This window comes from Scyliorhinus canicula, chromosome 14, assembly GCF_902713615.1.
Source record: "Scyliorhinus canicula chromosome 14, sScyCan1.1, whole genome shotgun sequence".
Lineage (NCBI taxonomy): Eukaryota > Metazoa > Chordata > Chondrichthyes > Carcharhiniformes > Scyliorhinidae > Scyliorhinus > Scyliorhinus canicula.
In genome coordinates this window covers 116,533,690-116,557,543 of record NC_052159.1, presented here as the reverse complement: position 1 = coordinate 116,557,543, position 23,854 = coordinate 116,533,690, and the positions used below count along the sequence as shown (strand labels likewise).

Sequence of the window (23,854 nt, the reverse complement as noted above, 5' to 3'; positions counted from 1 at the left end):
AGAGGGATTGAGTTTAAGAGCCGTGAGGTGATGATGCAGCTGTACAAAACCTTGGTGAGACCACATTTGGAGTACTGTGTGCAGTTCTGGTCACCTCATGAAAAGGTGCAAAGGAGATTTACCAGGATGTTGCCTGGAATGGAGAGCAGGTCTTACGAGGAAAGGTTGAGGGTGCTAGGCCTTTTCTCATTAGAACGGAGAGGGATGAGGGGCGACTTGATAGAGGTTTATGAGATGATCAGGGGAATAGATAGAGTAGACAGTCAGAGACTATTTCCTCGGGTGGAACAAACCAATACAAGGGGACATAAATTTAAGGTGAATGGTGGAAGATATAGGGGGTAGGTTCTTTACCCAGAGAGTAGTGGGGGCATGGAATGCACTGCCTGTGGAAGTAGTTGAGTCAGAAACATTAGGGACCTTCAAGTGGCTATTGGATAGGTACATGGATTATGGTGGAATAATGGAGTGTAGATTAATTTGTTCTTTAGGGCAGCATGGTAGCATAGTGGAGAGCACAATTGCTTCACAGCTCCAAGGTCCAAGGTTCGATGCCGGCTTGGGTCACTGTCTGTGTGGAGTCTGCACATCCTCCCCATGTTTGTGTGGGTTTCCTCCGGGTGCTCCTGTTTCCTCCCACAGTCCAAAGATGTGCAGGTTGGGTGGATAGGCCATGATAAATTGCCCTTAGATTATCATAGAATTTTGGACACTATGATTAAACTAGGACAAAGGTTCGGCACAACATCGTGGGCCGAAGGGCCTGTTCTGTGCTGTATTGTTCTATGTTCTATGTACACTCAAAAGAACTCTGCTTCATTTCTGGGCCTTGACGAGGAACTTGACGAGGTGCCGCACTTAGTCCCATTTCCTGCACTAACGAACTTTGCTTGCCATGGCGCCCCAGTCTCTAGACCTCCCATCACGGTTTCCGCCCCCCCAACGCCCCAATTTACCAATCAGGGAGTCATCAAGCCCTCTGCACCCCACCTCATAAGGGCAGGGCACCCCAAGCCCGATCTCCAGCATAGGCATGATTTTACCTGGACCTCTTGGCACTTCCACCTGGGCACCCTGGCACTGTCAGGATACCCAGATTCCACTTCCAGGGTGCCAGGCTGGCATCGGAGGTGCCAAATATATCACCCTGCCCAGAGACCAACCACCCAGGGACCTCCCATTGTCTGGGAGACCCCCAAGTACCAATACACCTGGTCCACGTTTATGGAAACCAGTGCTAAATGGCACCCGCTTGGGTTCTCCAAGGCAAGACTGTTTGGGTAGATTCAAGAGAGCCTAACTGCGCACTAGAATATGCAAATCCGGCCCTGACCTCAATCGCGACGTCTTGTGAGATCTCATTAGATCTCATGAGGTGTGACGAGGCCGGTATATCTCGCGAGAAGCCTCTCTGAGATTCACCGGCCTCGTCACGCCAGAGTCATGCACGGCGAGGCCGATAGATCGCGTCCTATGCCTTTGAACTTCTTCTGCAGACACCCACAATAACATACAAGTGTTTGAACACGTTCTTCAGAATTCAAAAATGCTAACTGGCACATCTCCTCAGACTTGGAGCTGTGGTGTGGTGAATTCTCCAGAACTTAGTATTGTAAGTGCTCCATGCGTTTGTGTAATTATCTATTGCACATGTAATTGTTGATAATAATGTACTATATTACTGTATTCTTAATTTCTATCTTATCCAGTAAGTGTCTTGCAAAATACGTTATACATTTATAATTAAGAGAATGCATACACTCGCAGTACTAGAAGCAAGGATGGCAGAGGACGCATGTGTAAGCCTACTTGTGACATTAATGAAGATTATTATTATGTCTTCCAAGACAGTGAATAGAAATGCTAACAGATAACCCAGTGCAATGTTATATGTTGAAAATCTTTAACAGCTTTTATACACTAAATATGATGGTATTTAACTCCTGCCACCGGATTTCCACCTCTGTCCAGTAACCAATCAAACTGGGTGTCAGACGGGACTGGGCACAGGAGTGAACAGGGTGCCAAGGGTGAAACTATGGCCAGGAAAGAAAATAACATCTGTGGTGCGCATGTTTTCTGGTCCCGCCAAAGTTCACGGTGTTTTGTATGGCTCACCTGCCCCTCCGCCGGGGAACTTGCTGGGGAATGTCACCTACCCCGGACCTGCTGGTGGGAAGGGCTGGAAAATCCCTCCCATAATGTGTTTAGTCTTCCTAGCAGTGAGCTGGAAAAGTTTAAGACTTATTCAAGTCTGGATGTCGGAAAAGCTGCCTGCCAGGAAAAAAGGCACTGCAGGGCATGAAACATAGAACATAGAACATAGAACGATACAGCGCAGTACAGGCCCTTCGGCCCTCGATGTTGCACCGACATGGAAAAAAAAAACTAAAGGCCATCTAACCTACACTATGCCCTTATCATCCATATGCTTATCCAATAAATTTTTAAATGCCCTCAATGTTGGCGAGTTCACTACTGTTGCAGGTAGGGCATTCCACGGCCTCACCACTCTTTGCGTAAAAAACCCACCTCTGACCTCTGTCCTATATCTATTACCCCTCAATTTAAGGCTATGTCCCCTCGTGCTAGCCACCTCCATCCGCGGGAGAAGGCTCTCGCTGTCCACCCTATCTAACCCTCTGATCATTTTGTATGCCTCTATTAAGTCACCTCTTAACCTTCTTCTCTCTAACGAAAACAACCTCAAGTCCATCAGCCTTTCCTCATAAGATTTTCCCTCCATACCAGGCAACATCCTGGTAAATCTCCTCTGCACCCGTTCCAAAGCTTCCACGTCCTTCCTATACTGAGGCGACCAGAACTGTACGCAATACTCCAAATGCGGCCGTACCAGAGTTTGGTACAGCTGCATCATGACCTCATGGCTCCGGAACTCAATCCCTCTACCAATAAAGGCCAACACACCATAGGCCTTCTTCACAACCCTATCAACCTGGGTGGCAACTTTCAGGGATCTATGTACATGGACACCGAGATCCCTCTGCTCATCCACACTACCAAGAATTTTACCATTAGCCAAATATTCCGCATTCCTGTTATTCTTTCCAAAGTGAATCACCTCACACTTCTCCACATTAAACTCCATTTGCCACCTCTCAGCCCAGCTCTGCAGCTTATCTATGTCCCTCTGTAACCTGCAACATCCTTCCGCACTGTCTACAACTCCACCGACTTTAGTGTCGTCTGCAAATTTACTCACCCATCCTTCTGCGCCCTCCTCTAGGTCATTTATAAAAATGACAAACAGCAACGGCCCCAGAACAGATCCTTGTGGTACGCCACTCGTAACTGAACTCCATTCTGAACATTTCCCATCAACTACCACTCTCTGTCTTCTTTCAACTAGCCAATTTCTGATCCACATCTCTAAATCACCCTCAATCCCCAGCCTCCGTATTTTCTGCAATAGCCGACCGTGGGGAACCTTATCAAACGTTTTACTGAAATCCATATACACCACATCAACTGCTCTACCCTCGTCTACCTGTTCAGTCACCTTCTCAAAGAACTCGATAAGGTTTGTGAGGCATGACCTACCCTTCACAAAACCATGCTGACTATCCCTAATCATATTATTCCTATCTAGATGATTATAAATCGTATCTTTTATAATCCTCTCCAAGACTTTACCCACCACAGACGTTAGGCTCACCGGCCTATAGTTACCGGGGTTATCTCTACTCCCCTTCTTGAACAAAGGGACCACATTTGCTATCCTCCAGTCCTCTGGCACTATTCCTGTAGCCAATGATGACCTAAAAATCAAAGCCAAAGGCTCAGCAATCTCTTCCCTGGCTTCCCAGAGAATCCTAGGATAAATCCCATCCGGCCCCGGGGACTTATCTATTTTCACCTTGTCACTTATCTATTTTCACCTTGTCAACAGAGTGGAGATGTACAGCTCAGTGTACATTGTGAATTAGACAACAACAGAAACGTAGCTGAGGAAGAGGATGCACCAAGGATGAACTTTTTTCCAAAAATAGTAACTGAATGCAAAATGGTTTAAAACATTTCTGAGCGATAACATGAAGTGCAACTTAAATGCATGCAGGTTCTTTAATATTGTAAGCAAAATATTGTAAGCAAAGTGCAATGCAACTGGTGTTCCAGGAGATGGCACTATCAACTAAGTAAAAGGGTGATAGGCAAAAAAGATGCACAAACAGAAATATTCCTGTGTCCAATGCAAATGGGTTTGCATTAACACACAGATAAAACTGAAAGTGGCATTACATTTCAACTGGAGATAGACCCAAACGGAGGCTCCAGATTCTGGGAAAGGGTTATTAACATATAGGGATTGATTGGTCTTTGATTTCTTTCTGCTGGGTGGAGCCTAATTAACAGGCTGAAATTAATGATTGCGTGATGGCCCTGTCCACCGGCTGGAGAACCAGTGGTTACCCCACTCTGGCCATTTCTCGGAGCCCTGATGCAGTTAAATCTCAACTGTCTCTTGTTGAGTTTCCTGTGCCTTCAGGATGACGATCCCCCTTCTAAGAACTGCAAGCTAATCAAAATGCTGGAAGGAAATCTGTCGTCCTCACCAATCAGGAGGGGCTCCTCAACCCACTCAGCAGGCCTACCACGGAATACCTGGCAGCTGCCCATGTTATGTGGGTCTCCCCATCCACAAATTGATGCAGCTCTTAAATGGCTCTTAATTGGTCACCTAAAGGCCTCAATCGGCCTCAAGGTGGGAAGGCCCAGCTCAACCTTCCCAGCCCGACTTAATTGGGCAGAGTTGGGAAAGTAATAGGTTTAAGAATCATTTTATTTGTACAATACCCAGCGAGATTGCTCGATTTGGAAATGTATTTGACTCCCAATTTGTGACAACAGTCAAGGGACTGACGTCACAGCAAATAATTTTGGTTATATTGGGTAAATAATTCAAGTTGTTGTTTTGATTTAAAATGCTGCTTCCTTCCCGATCACCCTAACAGACCTGTTTTATACACTAACATTTTGCAGACATCTGTGCTCATCCGAGCAGTGAAACAGATAGAAGCAGCCAGGTTTTGGTGCCCGACGCTGGAAAGGAGAGTTGGGTCCTTTCCTGACATCCAAAATGCGAGCTTGTCTCTGAACCCCTTTTGCACTGAAGCTTTGACTGAAGGAGGCGCGAGTGGTATTACTATGCATTTTGCGACTTTTGATCGGGTGTGGACCCAGGTACGGGCATGAAGGATATCAGCTGCAGAAGTGGATGCTTCCAGTGCTGTGCCCACTAAAACGGCATTCAATTTTATGGTGGTATCGCTGTAAATGACTTTGCGATGACCGGGGAAGAGCTCTGACTGTTGCACTGTAAGTACTGTTGATGTAAGTTGTTGAATGATGGTTGTGACTGGCTAAGGAACAATTACAGAGGTATAAATATCTGAACAATAATTGCTTATTGTATGAAAATAACAATTTCCAAACTATTTCCGATTATCTATCAATCCCCATGGGCTTTCTCTGAATAGAAACAGTCATGTGCCTCTCTCCTGCATCATCGTGTGGACAGTACTGGTTCTCCAGTCCCACGCTAATCCTTTCAGTCCTGAACACCCTAAGTGATGGCTAAAACATTATTGTTCTGTGAGAGGGCCCATTAACTGCATTCCTTCAGTCAAGAACTAATACTGTGTTAATTGTTTTACACCAATATAGCCAATTTACCCTTACCTCTGCTCATCCCTGATAATCGTTGACTTTTTAGGAATATCATGCAGCAGCTCACATAACTCTGCAAGTCACCACAGCAACAATGCTCAACTATTGTATCCCTCACTCACAAATTAGATCTTTTTGCACCCACAACAAATCATCGTAATGTATCCCTCTTTAGACAAGGCAGCACACTGAGTGTTCCCATGCTTACCTCCAGCACTGCCGAGCTGCATTAACGATGTGGGACAGGACTTGCCACACCGCCACTGGCCATGCAATACTCAGGTCACCAAGCCTGTGCTGGACTAATCCTTTTCTCTTACAGCACACACAGAGCAGCACCTTTCACTCAAGAGCTTCCCATGAAGTAGATGACAAGGTAAGCCATGAGAGCCACACATCCTGCTGATACATGCACCTCCTCTACCTTCACACAACATAAACGGACCTGAATTCAGTGCTGCAAACACCGATCTGGCAAGGGGAGTGGGAGGTCCCAACCAGGCATGCAGCCTGGCCTCAGGTAGACACAGGGTGTGTGATGCTCAGGAGCGTGCACCCATGACCAAGTAGCTGCAAATTAAATCAATGATAAAGGACAGCACTGAAGAGAATTAACTAGAGACTTGTTGGAGGAATTTCCAAGTACAATGTCTCAGTGAGTCACCACAGAACCCTTTCTCTTTTATTCCTATCATTCCTTTTATGTTTTCATGGGATGGGAACATCGCTGACAAGACTAATATTTCTTGCCCTCCCCTGACTGTCCCTGAACTAAGTGGCTGGCTCGGCCATTTCAGAAGTCAACCACATTACTGGTCTGGAGTCGCATGCAGGCCAAACCAGAAAAGGAGAGCAGATTTCATTCCCTAAATGATCTAAGTGAAACAGATGGGTTTTTAGAACAATCAATGATAGTTTCATGGTCACCATTATTAAGACTAGTTTTCAATTATTAATTGAATTTAAATTTCACCAGTTGTGGTCGGATTTGAACCCGTATCTCCCGAGTATTTAGCATGGCCAATCCACCTAACCTGCACATCTTTGGACTGTGGGAGGAAACCGGAGCACCCGGAGGAAACCCACGCTGGCACGGGGAGAACATAGAGACTTCGCACAGACAGTGACCCAAGCCAGGAATCGAACCTGGGACCCTGGAGCTGTGAAGCAACTGTGCTAACCACCAAGCTACCGTGCTGCCCACAGTTACCTGGAGCTTCTGGGCTTCTTGGGGCACATTCCCAAGTGAAGAGATACAGCCAGACATCCTTTCCTGATATCCACACATTTCTGATATCATCCTTGCAAATCTTCCCTCCACCTTCTCTAGTGCCTCTCTATCTTTTTCATAATATGATGACCAGAACTGCGCATAGTACTCTAAATGTGGTGGAACCGAGGTTCAATACAGGCTCAGCATAACTTCCCTACTTGTCAATTCTGTACCTCTAATATACAGGGTAGAGAAGTAGAAGATTAAAAGCACATGAACACAGCAATCTCCTGTGTAGCACAAGACAAAAATAAGTTGTTACCTTTATCTTGTGGGGGACACAAATCTAAATCATTTATAAAATTCATTTGATGCAGATTACTCATAAAGGCTGGATATCAGTAGCAGAGCAAAGTTTGTAAGGAGAACTCCGCAATGTATTGTTGAATCTGAGTGTCCTATCAAGTGACGCAAGGTGCTGGGGACAGAGTCTCATTTCAGAGCAATTGGCGAGTCTGAATATTTTGGCTTTGGTTTTGTTAAGTTGTGAGCAGCAAAATACCATTAACTATTAGCCAGATTACTGCAGTGGATTTCAAGACCTCTTTTGCCATGTGACTGATTATCCTACTTACGTGATTAATCTTTGCTTCAAGCACACACTCAGTGGTCACAGCTCTGCATGCCAGGTGCTTTACAATGTGTTTGCAGGCCTCTGTCTTCCCTGATCCAGTTTCGCCACTGAAAAAAGAAAAGACAATACCAGCCAAATCCATCTTAATAGCTCATCAAATGCACCAGAGCAAAGAGAACAGACTGAACAGAAACTCAGCTTCAAGGCAAATGACACGTGAGCTTTTCAATTTAGTTCCACCTTCAGTCACTTATGATTGTACCTTGGGGTTTAATTCCTTCAGTGGCACAGATGTCTTCTTCAGAATCCCAACCCCATCAATGTAAACTAGCCTGAGATACGTGGGTGAAAATCAGCGTTTCACTGCTCAGCTTCACTCATTTTGGAACGCAATTCCAAAACAGCAAAACAGTAAGATTAGCAAAAAAACTTTGAAGGCAACTCTATTGACGGTTCGGTAAAAGTAATTGCTTCTTTATTGTTTTTCTCCTTGCCAAAAGGCACTGACTCTTGCTGAGTGGGGGTGTGTGTGTGTGTGTGTGTGTGTGGGGGGGGGGGGGGGGGGGGGCACAGAGTGGAGATAAAGTGGACTGTGAGCGAAGGGGGGATTTCTCCGGTCAGTTTTTCTAAAGCTTTCATTTAGATTTACGGTCAGACTGGTTTGGATCTTTAAAACTGCAAGTGAGATAAAAAGCATAGAATAATAGAAATTGCCTGACAGTGCGGCAAGGAACAACGGCCAAGCTGGGCTTTTGGTGCAGAGGGAAGATGTGCTGCATTTTAGGGCCAAGATTCTCTGGCCTCCCCACGGCAGGAGGCAGCTTTCCATTCGCCAGAGACAGGACCTTCTGGTCCCACCACCGTCAATGGGATTTCCACTGAATCCACCTCACGGCGCCGGGAAACGCGTGGTGGCAATGCGCTGTCGCCGGGACCAGAAGATACGCCGACGTGAATAGCTGGAAGATCTCACCCTCCATTGTTTTTTTTCAGCCTCAGGTAGCTGGTGACTGTTTAAGACACTAATTAGATGAGCAGGTAGAACATTGGTTGTTGACTTTTAAGATTTTTATCCATCTAAACGAGGGCAGTAGTTCAAACTGGTACTGTGGAGGTATAAATATTGCATTGAAGTTTTAATTTAAATTAGTTAAACTATCTAATTTAACTGCAGGTAATAGTTGAGTGATATTTCTAAACTTGAAGTCTAATTAGTTGTACAAAGCACAATAACGATGGCAGGACAGGTGATGTGTTGCAACTGTATCATGTGGGAGCTGCTGGATACAAGTGTGATCCACGGCAACCAACGTGAACCACAACAGCTGGATCATTTCCCTCGTACTCCATGTTCCTCTCCAGCCTGGAGGAGATATCCTTAACCTTGGCATCAGGCAGGCAACACTGTTATCGTGCCTCACACTGTCAGTGGCAGAGAACAGTGTATCCACATCTTCAGAGTTCAAGGCATTTTGGCTCAGAGTTGATGAGCTGGAGTCTAGCTTCTTGGATACTGTGATGCATAAGATGTGATGCGAGCTACCTGGACACATTGTTCCAGGAGGCAGTTCCACCCCTTAGGCTATGTACTTCTGATTTGGTCCATGGTCAGGAACAATGCGAGTGATGGAGACCCAGAAGTTATCAATAGAGTAACATCACCCCCTTCCAATATCCAAGTGATTTGAGATATTTGAAGTTTGTAGTGAGCAATCTAACTCCGGCACGATTGTGTAGGGAGCCATTCTGGTGGCAGGAGTAAAAACAAATGTAAAGGACAGTGGATACACTGGGCTGGATTCGCCGTAGGATATCGGCGAAATTGGGAAACGCAATCGGCTGGATAATCGGCTCCAACACAAAAAATTGGGCCTGACGGCAGTTTGACGCCGAATAGGCATTCTCCGGACCCCAAAGTCGACGAAGTAAAGTATGCATCTCATTATTGGCTGTGACGACCGATTCTCCGGGCCTCAGCGATTCTGCTCCTCAGATGGGCCGATTTCCTGACAGCGTGTTTCTAATGTCCTATAAAAAATCGTCAAGCTGGCGTGCTGGCTGAGGCAGCTGAGAGAGGAGGTAGGAGGTGGCATGGGGGGGACAGCGGGCTCCTGCTTCGAACGCTGACCGTGCTTTCTGCGGGGAGGGGGGGGTGGCTGCCAGGGTCGGGAGAGAGGAGGAGAGGAGAAAGGGAAGGGGGGGTTATCCCCGACATGTTCAAGAACCGCACCCCCCTCCAACCAGCTGAGGGGCTGGTTCCTGGGTAACAGGGGTTACCCGTTGCGGTTGTGGCTGATGACGCCTATACGGAGGCCACAGACCGACATGGGGTCCCGCTACAATGATGCCCATTGTGCGACCAGGGGTGTGGTTGAGAGGTGCCTTGGGATCCTGAAGATGCACTTCAGGTGCCTGGACTGCTCTGGAGGGGCCCTCCAGTACAAGGCTAGGAGGGTCGGCCGAATTGTGGTACTCTGCTGCGTCCTCCAGGATATAGCCCAGCAGAGGGTCAATGTGCTGGAGGACGATGAGGAGGGAGGGCAGACATCATCAGATGAAGTGAATGAGGGGGAGCGGGACAATGAGCATGGGGGCTGGTCAGGCACGGGAGGCATCAAATGGTACCGCCAGGGCCAGTGCGCATGGGACACATTAATTCAGACACGTTTCACCAACAAGGGGGAGGGGGGCTGCTGGCCAGTGGCACAGTCACCTCAATATCAGACCCCTTCACCACCGAGCACCCTCACCACCGATAACCTTCACCTCCCACACCACCAGAACACCCGCATGCACACCCCCTTGGTTATATATACCTGCGGCACTACGAGCCAGGGGCACTGGATTGGCAGTGACAGCGGGTCTGGTCCATGGGATGGAGGATGATGACAGCCCGCCCTGCGATGAGCTCCATGCTTAACGTCATTAGACAATGTATGACTCATGCCCACGATAGCACTTTCCACCTGGGTGATCCGGGCATGCAAGCTGGCCAGTCCATCACAGGGTCCTGTCGAGTCGCTGGGGAGGGGGTGCTGAGGACAGTCGGAGGAGGGGGGGGGGGGGGGGGGGGGGGGGGGGGGGGGGGGGGCTACATGGCCCACCCACTGGGCCTCCCTCGCCCACCACCCCTCACTCCCAATGGTCATCGTTGGCCACCCCACCCCCGCGAGACTGAGCACCAATGCTGGTTTTAACGGTGTTAACAGGTATTTAATGCGAAGAGGTATATACAGTCTGTGCCCTAGCCCCTATATCTAAGCTGTGCCCTTCACCCATGCCAACTTAACTGATGTCTAGCTTTCTGGCCTAACGGGCCCTACCACTATGCCTCTGTGCTTCCTCAGATGGTACAGCAGGAGTGGAGGCGGCCTGCTGTGACTCCTGCCTGCGATGAGGGTCCCCTGGTGCACGTCTCCTGGGGTGACCCGGCTGGATGGGTCTGGCTGCTCCTCGAGTGTCCTGGGTGGCCTGGTGCCACCCTGTTCTGACTGCTGCCCACCTGATACACCAGGGACAGGAGAGGTGTGGGCGGTGGGAAGAGTCCGAGGTGCTGCTGTGTTCCAGGGCCTCCGCTGCAGGAACCACCAGCACGGGCCTCAACATCTCCTCCTCTCCCAGGGTGCCCGATGGCCCCCGGGCTTCTCTACACAACAGGAGTGCGAGCAGAGTCACCCCCCCCCCCCCCCCCCCCCCCCCCGCCTCCCCGCCACTTGGCGCTGGCAGTCCTGGAGGCCCGCTCTGGTCTCGACAAGGGTCTGCACATTCGTGGCCATGGAGCACAGAGAGTGGGCCATCTCCGTCTGTGACTCCGCCACCATCCTGAGGGTTTGTGCCACATCAGCCAGTGAGTGGGCCACCTCCCTCCAGGACTGGATCATCTCCCTCTGTGTCTGTGCGATGCCGGCCTGCACCTGGGCAATGCCGCCGATGCTCTCAGCAGCCATTGCTGTTGTGACTGGGCCACAATGATGAGCGCCGCTCCAATGTCCAGCTGGCTCTGACACGTGGTTGCCTGTGAGAGAGCAGCTCTATCTTGGGCCTCGGCCCCTGCCTGCACAGAATGCCCCAGGCCTTGCAACTGTTGACCCATGTCTGACACCGTTGCCCCCACTTCTTCCACCGCGGATGTCACCCGTGCGGTTTCGGTCTGGGTGACATGCATGACCGACGCCACCCCCTGCTCCTGCACGCGGATGCACCCCTCCACCTAACTCTGCAGGTGCTGGAAGCCGGCTGTCATCTCCTCCTTTAGTCCCTGGGTATCTGACTGCACCTGCACTATGGGTGGCACTGGATGTTCCAGGAGCCCAGGACCCGTCTGGGCAGCAGCTGGTTCCTGGGGCCAGACTTCCCTCCGACCGTCCGGCCCTTTGTGCGCGTACCTCTACCTGCTGTATCGGATCGACTATGTGGTGCGCACCAGTGAGTGTCTCAGGATCCTCTTCACTAATTTGCCCAACCGAGGTGATAGTCTCTGAGATGGTGGACAGTGTTGGAGATAGCAGTGGCGGAAAGTCTGTGTCCTCCTCTGACCCGAACCCTGGGGTATTCTGGGTCTCGGTCAGAGGGCTGGAGTTCCGGCTGCTCTCCCCGTCGGTGTTCGGCTGTCTGGGGGGCACCGGTTCTAACATTGGCTTTGGGCGGTGGGCCCCGGCTGAGCCGGTCCCATTCCTGGCTGGTCCTGTAAGACACAAGACGGCATGTATGGTTAGACAGCGGGAAGGGGGTGAGCCGTGGCATGGTGGGGTGAGCGGGATTGGAGTGAGGGGGGTGGGGTGTGTGGTGGGCACACATTAGTCATAGGGACCCGCAACCAGGCAGGTGGTCTCACTTCATCGTGTGCTGCCGATCTCCGCATCGACGATCTCCCTGTCCTCCGGGCCGCCAACAATGTCTAGTGCCCTCTGCTCGGGCATGGTTAAGGGACGCAAGTCTGGTGGATCCCACCGGTCTTCTCCCGCTCACGGTGGTTGTGCGCGAGGTGGCCATGGCACATGGCCTTCCGGCTGGCATGGGTGCTGGCATATGGGTCAGAGTGGGGGTCCATCCATCCCCCGGAGGCTAGGGTGCTTGGTGCCAGGGGCACAGCGCTGGGTACTCACCCTGGTCTCCAGTCCAGGCCACCTCGCCGACGGCGGCTCCCACCTCCGCCCAGACACAGCGAACAGTGGCGCCTGATGACCTCCGTCCTGGCACAGAGTACAGCACCAGCTTACTCTCCTCCACGGAGTCCAGGAGTGTCTCAGTTCGGCGTCCCGGAAGTGCGGCACTGCTCTCTTTGCGGCGATGGTCGTCTGTGACGGTTGTATGTGGGAGGGGAAGAATTCATTAAGATCAGCCGCAGCGGGGCGTCAATCACAAAACCAGCGAATCGGCTGCCGTTCCGTTACCAGAGTGTGGCGTTCCACGATATGCCCGTGCTAGCCCCTTGGGAGCGGTTGAATCACTGCAGCTGTGGACCTGATCTCGCCTTCGTGAAACTCCATAGTTTTCACGACGGCGTCAACACACAGTCTCCAGAATGGAGAATTCAGCCACTATTCTCAGCCACTGACAGCGTGAGCATCTGCCCGATGCCATGGTTAGGGGCATCTTCTCCAGACTGGGGAGGAATGTGGAGTGGGAGGAAAAGGGCTCAGTTGTTATAGGCCACGTCGGCACCAATGACATAGCTGGGACAAAAAAAAGAGGTTCTGCCGAGGGATACTAAAGGCCCGGTTCTCCCAAAAGTTCATTTGTGGCGGGTTTTACAGGGAATTTCCCGTCGGCTCTGCCGCTGAGTTCCCATTGCTATTCAATGACACTTAATCATATTTTTGGGCCCTAAGGAGTTTCTCACCGGTTTAGGCCACATTTTTTTTTAATACGGAGATCGGACCGCTATTTTGAATGGGTGCCCTGATCTCTGAGTGAGCTTGTGGGTCCCCACACCCCCCACCCACAGACAATTCACACCCCACGCACATGGCACTACCTCCCACCTCCCAAGTGAGGACATCCCGCCATGGGGACCCTGGGGGTCCCCCCTTTTCAGGTTCTCCTGGTCCCTTAAAGCAACCCCCTGTCTTCCAGGACCCCCACCCATCTAGTTGAGTTCAGCAATCATTGATGTGCACTGCCTATGTACCGAGCATTGCACCAGCATTGAAATTCATACATGATGTTGCCCAATTGTGTGGTAGGCAGAATATCTTTTTTGATATATGGCAATATCCATTAATGTAAAATACCACTAATGTCGTCGCTGCATAGTGGCAGGGTGAAATGGCTTGTTTAACCTGCTGTTCAAATTTTTCAGATACTATGCCTTTCAAGGTAGGCACTTTTCAAGTCCAAACGTGCCAGCCTTTAACCCATTTGCAAATTTGCATGATGGACAGTGAATAATAAACTTGATGCTATTTGTTGTTGTAAACAATAACGCTGCTTATTTCTGAGAGGATAAAGAGGCTTGGGAGCTTAAAATAACTCAAAGAAGAATGATGACCAAATGGGTGAAAATTCAAATTTATAACTTTTGCTAAAAGTGGTTCTCAGGGTACGGACTGAATCATAACTAAAGAAGTGTGAACTGTACCTGAGGATGAAACACTGTGATCTTTGCTCCTGTATCATCATATGATAGGCTCTTTCAGTGCAGGAAAATATGTGGGGTGGGAGTGAGGAGCACAGCTTCACTGTATTACTCAGATAAAGCTCAGTGATCTGCAAAACAAAAATGGACACACTATACCGAGTTCAGCATTTGTGTTTCTGTCCCAGGTGCTGTAGTGTGGTGACTAGGGGATTTTCACAGTAACTTCATTGCAGTTTTAATGTAAGCATATTTGTGACCATAAAGATTTTTTAAAAATAGATGCACATCAGAAGTGGAGGCGGCCTGCTTCCTTCCACACCCTGTTGCCCGAGATGCCCTTGGCAGGCATCTTCTGGAGTCAGGACCTGGAGGGCAAGGCCTACTTTCGGGTGTACTGGTGTTGCTGCAGCACCCTGTTCAGTTCCCTGTTCCTGAGATGTGCCGGTATCAGGAAGGGGAGATTCAAATGGTCTGGTCACTCCCAGGGTCTCCTGGGTAAAAGGCCCAAGGATGCGCTACAGTGGATCCACCTTCCTCCAAGTGCTCGTGGGCCGCTGGGTTCATCCATGGGATGAGGGGCAGCTGGAGTGAGTTCCAAAAGCCTTAACATCATCTGGAACTTGTTGTCCTGGAAGTCCACCATTATCTGTGCCATGGTGTTGAACTCCTCAGCCATGTTCCTCAGGGACTGAGCCATGCAGCCATAAGCACTTCAGGTGTGATGTGACCAATGATGGATCCTCAGAACTTAGATGGAAGTGCTATAGAAGCCTAGAACAGCGACGGGATTCTCCGGTCCCCTAGCTGTGTATTTCTCGATGGCGCGTTGTTCGCCGGTGGCAGGGTTCTCTCTTCCCCTTGTTTGTAAATGGGATTTTCCATTGAAGCCACCCGACGACGCGGGGAACCCGCCAATGGGGATGCACTGCCAGCGGGAAAAGAGAATCCCAATGGCCGGAGGATTTCAGCCCAGGTATCACCTGACATGCAAGTGTTTACTCCACCCTTATAATAATGACAAACAGGAGAACTCAAAAGAAGAAACCAGCTTGGAGCTAATTTCCTCTCCTAACCCAAGTACCTGAAGCTGATATTTTTAGGACCTCCCATTTCTGTCAAAGCACTGAGTAAGGAGCTGCAATGGTTTCCCACTGGAAGTTCATCATTACTATAGAGGAAGAGCAGGGGATCCAAGGTAAATGGGCAGCATGCTAGCTTGGTGGTTGACACAGTTGCTTCACAGCTCCAGGGTCCCAGGTTCGATTCCCGGCTTGGGTCACTTTCTGTGTGGAGTCTGCACGTTCTCCCCGTGTGTGCGTGGGTTTCCTCCAGGTGCTTTGGTTTCCTCCCACAGTCTAAAGATGTGCGGGCTAGTTGGATTGGCCATGCTAAATTGCCTATAGTGTTCAAAAAGGTTAAATGGGGGTTAGTGGGTTAAGGGGATGGGGTGGAGAAGGTGTGTGCTTGAGTGGGGTGCAGACTCGATGGGCCGAATAGCCTCCTTCTGCACTACAAATTCTATTGTATGAATGTCAGTTCAGAACTTTTTATATTTCTACCTGAGGTTCTGAGGATATATCATTAGTCGTGCTATGTTTGCTGTAATGTACGCAAATGAGTATTCCAGTAAATCATAACATAAATTTTGGTTAGGATGACCACCATGCAAGCCAATAGGACTGATGGTATAATATGCAGATCAGTCAGTGATAAGCGACTGAATGCTGACTTTATCCAATACCATGGAGAGAAAAATAAAACTATATTTATTAGGGTCAAAATTGAGACTCCCCAATCCCAATTCGGACTCGTTCTCAGTGAGAGCTCAGACTGAGAGAGCCATGGGTGCTCGTAGCACCTGTAAGTCATGGCTGCTCCCGATATTAATCCGAGAAAAATTAAATCAGGAAGGCATTGAAACTGTGCTTGCTGACTTCTGTGCAAAATGGACTGATCTATGCCCAATCCAGCGAGGCCCTGAGCAGTGAAGGATAACTCAAAACATTTGCTTTATTTTATAACTTCAATCATTAAGAAATGGTACTTACCATGGTGGAATATATCGGAAGTTCTTTATATGGATTCACCAGCAGCAAAATATGTCCAATGCAAGTCTGAAAAAAAAGTCAATACTTCAACGACTAGCCAAATGTGACTTGTGAAAGGTGATGTCTGATCCTGCAGAAGAAAATCAGTTAAAATCATTCTCAATGGAACAACGGAGGTTGAGGGGCGACCTGATAGATGTCTACAAAATCATGAGGGGCACAGCCAGAGTGGATAGTCAGAAGCTTTTTCCCAGGACAGTAGTCAATTACTAGGGGACATAGGTTTAAGGTACAAGGGGCAAAAGTTTAGGGGCGATCTGCAAGGGGGCCTCACGGTAGCATGGTGGTTAGCATCAATGCTTCACAGCTCCAGGGTCCCAGGTTCGATTCCCGGCTGGGTCACTGTCTGTGTGGAGTCTGCACGTCCTCCCTGTGTGTGCGTGGGTTTCCTCCGGGTGCTCCGGTTTCCTCCCACAGTCCAAAGATGTGCGGGTTAGGTGGATTGGCCATGCTAAATTGCCCGTAGTGTAAGGTTATTGGGGGGATTGTTGGGTTACGGGTTACGTGGGTTTAAGTAGGGGATCATTGCTCGGCACAACATCGAGGGCCGAAGGGCCTGTTCTGTGCTGTACTGTTCTAAGTGTTCTAAGTGGAAGTTTTTACACAGAGGGTAGTGGGTGCCTGGAACTCGCTGCAGGAGGAGGTCGTGGAAGCAGGTACAATAGTGATATTTAAGGGGCGTCTTGAAAAATACATGAATAGCATGGGAATAGAGGGATACGGACCCCAGAACTGTAAAAGGTTTTAGGTTAGACGGGCTGCATGGTTGGCACAGGCTTGAAGGGCCAAAGGGTCTGTTCCTGTGCTGTACTTTACTTGTACTTTGTTAAAATACAGTATTTGATAATGTTAATGTATGGACCAAGCACGATAGGAATCTTAGGAATCCATTGAAAAAGTTGGTGACATTATACGGAACATGATTTTCTGCCATTTTGGATAGCATTGAGGTTGCAAATTGAGGCTTTTTAATTTTGTGAACTCACACAACTTTATCCACAGGTTTAAGGTTTGATCCAATACCCTTTTGAATTTTCAACAATGCCATTATCACTGCTCAAAGTTATAGTTCATTCTATAATTGGTTAAATTGTTATTAGTTCATATTTTGACAAGATTTGGGGAGGTTCAGCATTTCTACACACTTCACCTGATCACTTGCCACAACTGAAGATTTGTGAAGGTCTTAGAGAACCAGAATGAATAGTCATATTTAGCTATTTCTATTGTGGATTATTGGGATAACACATGAAGGATTAATCAAATTAAATTAAATGAAAATCGTTTATTGTCACAATTAGGCTTCAAATGAAGTTACTGTGAAAAACCCCTAGATGCCATATTCCAGCGCCTGTTCGGGGAGGCTGGTACGGGAATTATAGTGGAGGATTCAGCGATGGCCATTGAATGTCCAGGGATAGTGGCTAGATTCTCTCTTGTTGGAGATGATCGTTGCCTAGCGCATGTGTGGTGGAAATGACAGGTTTTGTCATCTGGAGATCATGTCGAACAAATTTGATTGAATTTTAAAGAGGGACAAGGATCCGGAGCAGTGTGGGTCCTCCAGGCCAATTTCACTATTAAATGTGAACGGCAAGTTACTGGCCAAGATCTTGGCCTCAAGGATTGAGGATTGTACGCCGAAGGTGATGGGGAGGACCAGACGGGGTTCGTTAAGGGGACGCATCTGTCGGCCAACATCAGGAGGTTACTGAACGTTATAATGATGTGTCCAGATGGACGAAGTGTAGTCGCCATGGATACGGAAAAGGCCTTAGATCGGGTGGAGTGGGATTATTTGTGGGAGGTGCTTGGGCAGTTTGGGTTCATTCAGGAGTTTGTGGACTGGGTCCGGTTATTGTACCAGGCACCGGTGGTGAGTGTCCGGACAAAGCAGGTGAGCTTGGAATACTTCAGGCTGCACCGGGGGATGAAACAGGGGTGTCCACACTCCCTACTGCTCTTTGCCTTGGCTATAGAGCAACTGGCAATGGCACTGAGAGCATCACAGGATTGATGGGAGGGGTATAGCATAGGGTCTCGCTTTATATTTCGGATCCGTTGGAAGGTATTGGGGTATTATGAGGATTTTGGAGGAATTTGGATGGTGCTCAGGTTATAAATTGAACATTTGGAAGAGCAAGGTCTTTCCGATCCAGGCGAAGGGGCAAGAGAAGAGGCTGGGGGAGTTGCCATTTAGGGTGGTGGGGGGGTGAATTTTCGGTAGTTGGGCATTCAGCTGGCGTGGGGGTGGGAGCAGCTACCTAAGCTGAATTTGGCTCGGCTGGTGGAACAAATAAAGGGAGATTTTAGGAATTGGGATGTGCTCCTGCTGTCATTGGCAGGAGGGGTGCAATCGGTGAAGGTGATGGTCCTCCCGAGGTTGCTTTTTGTGTTCCAGAACCAGCCTCTTGTAAAGACATGCGTTTGGGGGCACTGTTAACGGCGCCTCTTGTCGTTCTCGCCGGCCAGATACTCCACAAGCCTGATGTCTGACACCACCTACTGGTGGGAGGTCGAATATCTGAGTGTATGCAGTATTATTCACAGGTATATCACCATACTGGGTACTATACAGACAACAAAATAGTGTTCCTTCTTTTGAAAGAGCGGTTTAGAAAGGAACTGGCATTGGGCTTTAGCTAAATCAATGACGGGCAAGAGAATCATTTCCATTCACCAAAATCTTTCTAATAAGTTATAATGGAATTGTGGTAAGGGTGTCCTTCTGTTACAAAAATGGATACCAAAGGCTACCAATAAAGTTTAAATCCTTATTCTCATCAAAATCCATTTGGAATTGAAATCCCATTTCAAGATATAGATATTAACAGATCTTGAAGTTCCAATCTAGAATTTCCAATGATGCAAAACTAGTAAATGCATTCTTTGCCACACCAATCAGATCCCAAAAAGAGTTTCAGGGTGTTGGGTACATTCAGAAGCAAAATAGATCAATTTCTTTCAGAAAATAAAATTTGGGATTTAACACTTGAGTCATCTGAGACATGACAAAGTAAATGTGGCATATTTGGAAGGGACAGGTGACTTTGAGAACAAAGAACATAGAAAAATTACAGCACAGGAACAGGCCCTTCGGCCCTCCAAGCCTGCGCCGATCCAGATCCTCTATCTAAAACTGTCGCCTATTTTCTAAGGATCTGTATCTCTCTGCTCCCTACCCATTCATGTATCTGTCTAGATACATCTTAAATGACGCTATCGTGCCCGCCTCTACCACCTCCGCCGGCAATGTGATCCAGGCACCCACCACCCTCTGCACAAAGAACTTTCCACGGATATCTCCCCTTTCCCCTCTCACCTTGAACTCGTGACCCCTAGTAATTGAGTCCCCCACTATGGGAAAAAGCTTCTTGCTATCCACCCTGTCTATACCTCTCATGATTTTGTAGACCTCAATGAGGTCCCCCCTCAATCTGCATCTCTCTAATGAAAATAATCCTAATATACTCAAACTTTCTTCATAGTTAGCGCGAAAGATTCCCAAATCTCTGCCCCGCTTGGAGTTTCCTTGCATCCTATCTTAGCCTGTTATGGACTAATTAATGAGAAATTAATTGCGATAAATAGTTAACAACTCCATAATTGGACAATGTGAACTAGGTAGACATTTACCTTTTATTTCCTTACAGCTTCTCTGTTTCTATAAGCACCGAGACATCAAGAGCTAGATATCTATTGGGGAACAATGCGGCCTATACACTAATGGTGGAACATGCTCTAGATTTTGAATAAAGAGATTATAATTAACTTACAATTCTATTCTGCGAAAGGTTTTAACTGTCACATTTTTGCATCATTTCCCGTTTTCTGCCACCAGCATATTGTTGAGTTCAATGTGAACATTAAAACATTAAGTAAGTGGTTCATGTTCCTTCAGTTGGCACATTTGAACATCTTATGCAATGTTTAAAGAACATATTAGCCATGATTGAATGGCAGAGCAGACTTGGTGGGCCGAATGGTTTAATTCTGCTCCTATGTCTTACGAAATAAGTGAATAAACTGACTCTACCTGCTTTTCCAGAGTTTCCCAACAGTTTAAAAGTAGGCCTCAACATATTTTGCTCTATTTTAATGACAACAGTGGCCCAATGGGTAGGTCTTTCTCTCTTCTGAATAGGAACCCCAGTGGCTTCAAGTCCTATTCCAGAAAGGTGAGCACAAAGACCTAGGATGGCGGGCATTCCATTGCTGTACAAAGGGAGTGCTCCATTTCTGAATGGGGGGGGGCTACTCTGGGACATTCTGGGTTTGTGAAAAGCGTACATAATTGCAAGTCTTTTTTTATCAATGGCAAATTTCAGATAGCAAGATAAATGTTTGTGCATGTGTACTTACATATATCTGATCATTGGTGAACCTCTTCTGAATTTCATAGAGGAGGCTTCTATCTGTCAGTTCACTTAAGGTAGACAGGTCATCGTTTGGGGCAGGAGGAATCAGCTTCACCTGGATTTTGTGACAAATTCACAAGCAGATATGAGAAAGAGATCATGACCAGAATTAATTATTCTAATGGAACTAATTCTACATTCAGGTGCTTTCAGCACAGAGAAGCTGTGGATTTTTCAGGAAATTTTAAATGCTCCTGCCTCACTTCTCTTTTCCCAAGGCCTCACTGGTGGAAAAATAAACATGGATTATTGTCACCTCAACTCAGCACTACTGCACCATCAGAACCAGAACCTCCACAACATCAGAACTCCAACTTTGGACTGGATCTGGATCTTCAAGCAAGAACGCAGGTGCAGGAAAGGGAAGTGGCGAGAGGGGAGTAACAGGAAGTGGGAGGTTCAGTCAGAGGGTGGGCTGAGGAGGAAGAAGGTCACAACTTGTAGGTCGGGAAGGAGGAGAGACAACCTGGAGGACGGGAAGGAGGAGAGACAACCCGGAGGTCAGGAAGGAGGAGAGATGACTCGAAAGTCGGGAACAGGGGGCAGGAACAACTCAGAAGTCGAGAAGGAGGAAAGTCAACTCGGAGGTCGGGGAAGCGGAGAGGTCAAACTCAGATGTCAGGAAGGGGGAGAGGCCACAACTCAGAGGTCGGGAAAGACGAGAACATCTCCACAGTGAATTGGAGGACAGTAATATACTGTCCCTTGCTGAAAATGACAGACAGCAATTGTTCCCAGAACACCATGGACAGGTTGGGCCTTCTTCTAACAGCCCTTCTCCCCATCCACCTCATCCTCCTTTTCAAGCAGGAAAACTTTAAAATCAGAAGCTGGTCTTTCAGGAGAGAACTTAGGAAACACATCGTAATGTTAAGGATGATAGAAGTTGGAACTCTCCCACAAAAATCAGTAGATGTTAACTCCAGTTCATCATGCCAGATGTGAGATTGATAGATTTTTCTAACCAAGGGTACAAATAGATATGGAGCGAAGGCCTGTGGATGAAGTTGAAACACAGAGAGGCGTGAATTGTATTAAATGGCAGAACAGGATTGAATTCATTTCTTATATTCCTGTGTTTTCCAAACGACCGAAAACATGGTTCGATCAGCAAGTTCTGCCCAGCACACATTATCAAATTGCCATTTCCAGAACTGAGTGAAATGGAACTGAAAAGCATATTGAATAGGGATCCTGAGGAAAACATGCCATGGATATTGCCATGTCAGCCTTTCATTCTATTTATACTTGCTCAGAGCCATTACACAGGAAAAGGAGATGATCAGAAATCCATTTTAGGGCAGCAACACCTATAGAGGAAGTCGGACCTGTGAGAACACGTCAAGGAACTATATATCTCTTTAACCAATCTGGTTGAAAATTTCTTACCGAGCATGATTTTAACTCTGTACAAATGCAAGGCTGTTGAATGAGTCAAAATCTGCCCCTCAGAGTCTGAACCAGGAAGTATGTGTGGCACGGCGGCACAGTGGGTAGCCTTCCTCACAGCGGCAGCAACCAGGGTTCAATTCTGGCCTCGGGTGACAGTCAGTTTGGAGTTTGTACGTTCGCCCCGTGTCTGCGTGGGTTTCCTCCGGGTGCTCCGGCCATGCTAAATTGCCCCTTAATGTCCAGGCATGTGCAGGTTAGGTTATGGGGATAGTGTGGGGTAGACACTCGTAAATAGGCAGAGTGCTCATTCAAAGGGTTGGTGCAGACTCGATGGGCCGAATGGTCTCGTTCTGCACTGCAGTGATTCTATGAAATCAATGCCAAGTCATGTATAGAAAGTGAAACAATGAGATAGAAAGATAGATGGAATTAAGGGCGAGATTAAAAAAGTGGAAAAAGCTAAAAATAATTATTTCATTCAAACTCATTCAATTAATATCTGAAGAAATGAAATTCCATACTTATAGAAGTGACTGTCAGTGCCACAAGTTCTTTAGCACAAATTTCAATGCTAAGGCAGAAATATTCCCAAATATAGATAGAGTGGTGCAGTGGGCATGAAACACCAGCCCCAACGGCAGCATTTCCCTACCATATTGTTCGGCTCATGTCAGAAATGAAATGAAAAGGTGAGCACCATGACGTCAGGCTGGCCCTGATTGAGCCTGTCCCACCAGCAACTTCGGTTTTCAACGATCGGGAGCAGTCCGATACAAAAACATATACATAAAACCTCCCGAACAACCACCCCAACCCGCCAAAAGGAACCCCCCCCCCCCCATGGAACAGTGCCCTCACGGAACACACACCCATGCAACACAACCCCAACCTTGGCCGTCCCTAGGGATAGTGCCCAGACATTTCCCTCTCCCCCTGAGCGATGCACTCACCTGGACTACCCTGAAGAGTTCTGCTCACCGGGTACATGCCCTGAGAGACCCAACATGAATGAACAGTCTAATGAGGGGGTGATTATCAGGCTTAACAACCCTAATAAGGACATTTCAATTTATCTTAACGTCAGGATTCCCATTACGACATTGACGGGTAGTGGGGGTGCAGGGAGAAACACTACAGGAAATTCCGCTGGTGTAAAACTCGTTTTGTGACTCCCTCCCACGGGATTTTCTGCTCTCACCGACAATCCCCCCCCCCCCAAGTCGAGATATCAATAAAGCAATGTTTCTGTCGGAGCAGGACAACTCACACAGAAACTTTCTGATTTCCTGCCCAAGTATAAACACTGGGAATTGCTGTCTATATTATAGTTGCCATGATGTGGAGATGCCGGCGTTGGACTGGGGTGAGCACAGTAAGAAGTCTTACAACACCAGGTTAAAGTCCAACAGGTTTGTTTCAAACACGAGCTTTCGGAGCACGGCTCCTTCTTCAGGTGAGCCGTATTATAGTTGGATCGGGGAGCGCCTAATCTCATCCTCCTTTTATCACTATTGTATCCTATCCCAAAATGACTCTGAACAGAAAACTATTAATCATTTGAGTTTAAAGTCACAATGATACATCATGCGCACAAAATCATTTAATGAGTCTCAGTTCACATCTCATCCAAGCTTTGCATATCTATCAATTGTTGGACTGAATATAATTAAGTTAGCATCCAAGACTACATTCTGGCTCATCCATAAATTAAAGAGCTCACCAGAAAATATGGCTCTTATGACCAGTTCTCTGGACAGTTGTGTTTTTGGCTGCTTCCCGGCAGAAAAATAATTATTTTAAAGCTATTTTGCATTCAAAGTC

At 47.7% G+C, this 23,854-nt stretch overlaps 1 protein-coding gene across 1 annotated transcript in view; it reads right to left on the bottom strand.

Moving 5' to 3' along the window:
• myo16 (myosin XVI) overlaps positions 1 to 23,854 on the bottom strand; it is a 650,273-nt gene that overhangs the window by 301,894 nt on the left and 324,525 nt on the right. The window contains 4 exon segments of the mRNA XM_038818242.1: positions 7,537 to 7,642; positions 14,116 to 14,243; positions 16,164 to 16,229; positions 20,586 to 20,696. Of these exon segments, the coding sequence (XP_038674170.1) occupies positions 7,537 to 7,642; positions 14,116 to 14,243; positions 16,164 to 16,229; positions 20,586 to 20,696 (411 nt within the window).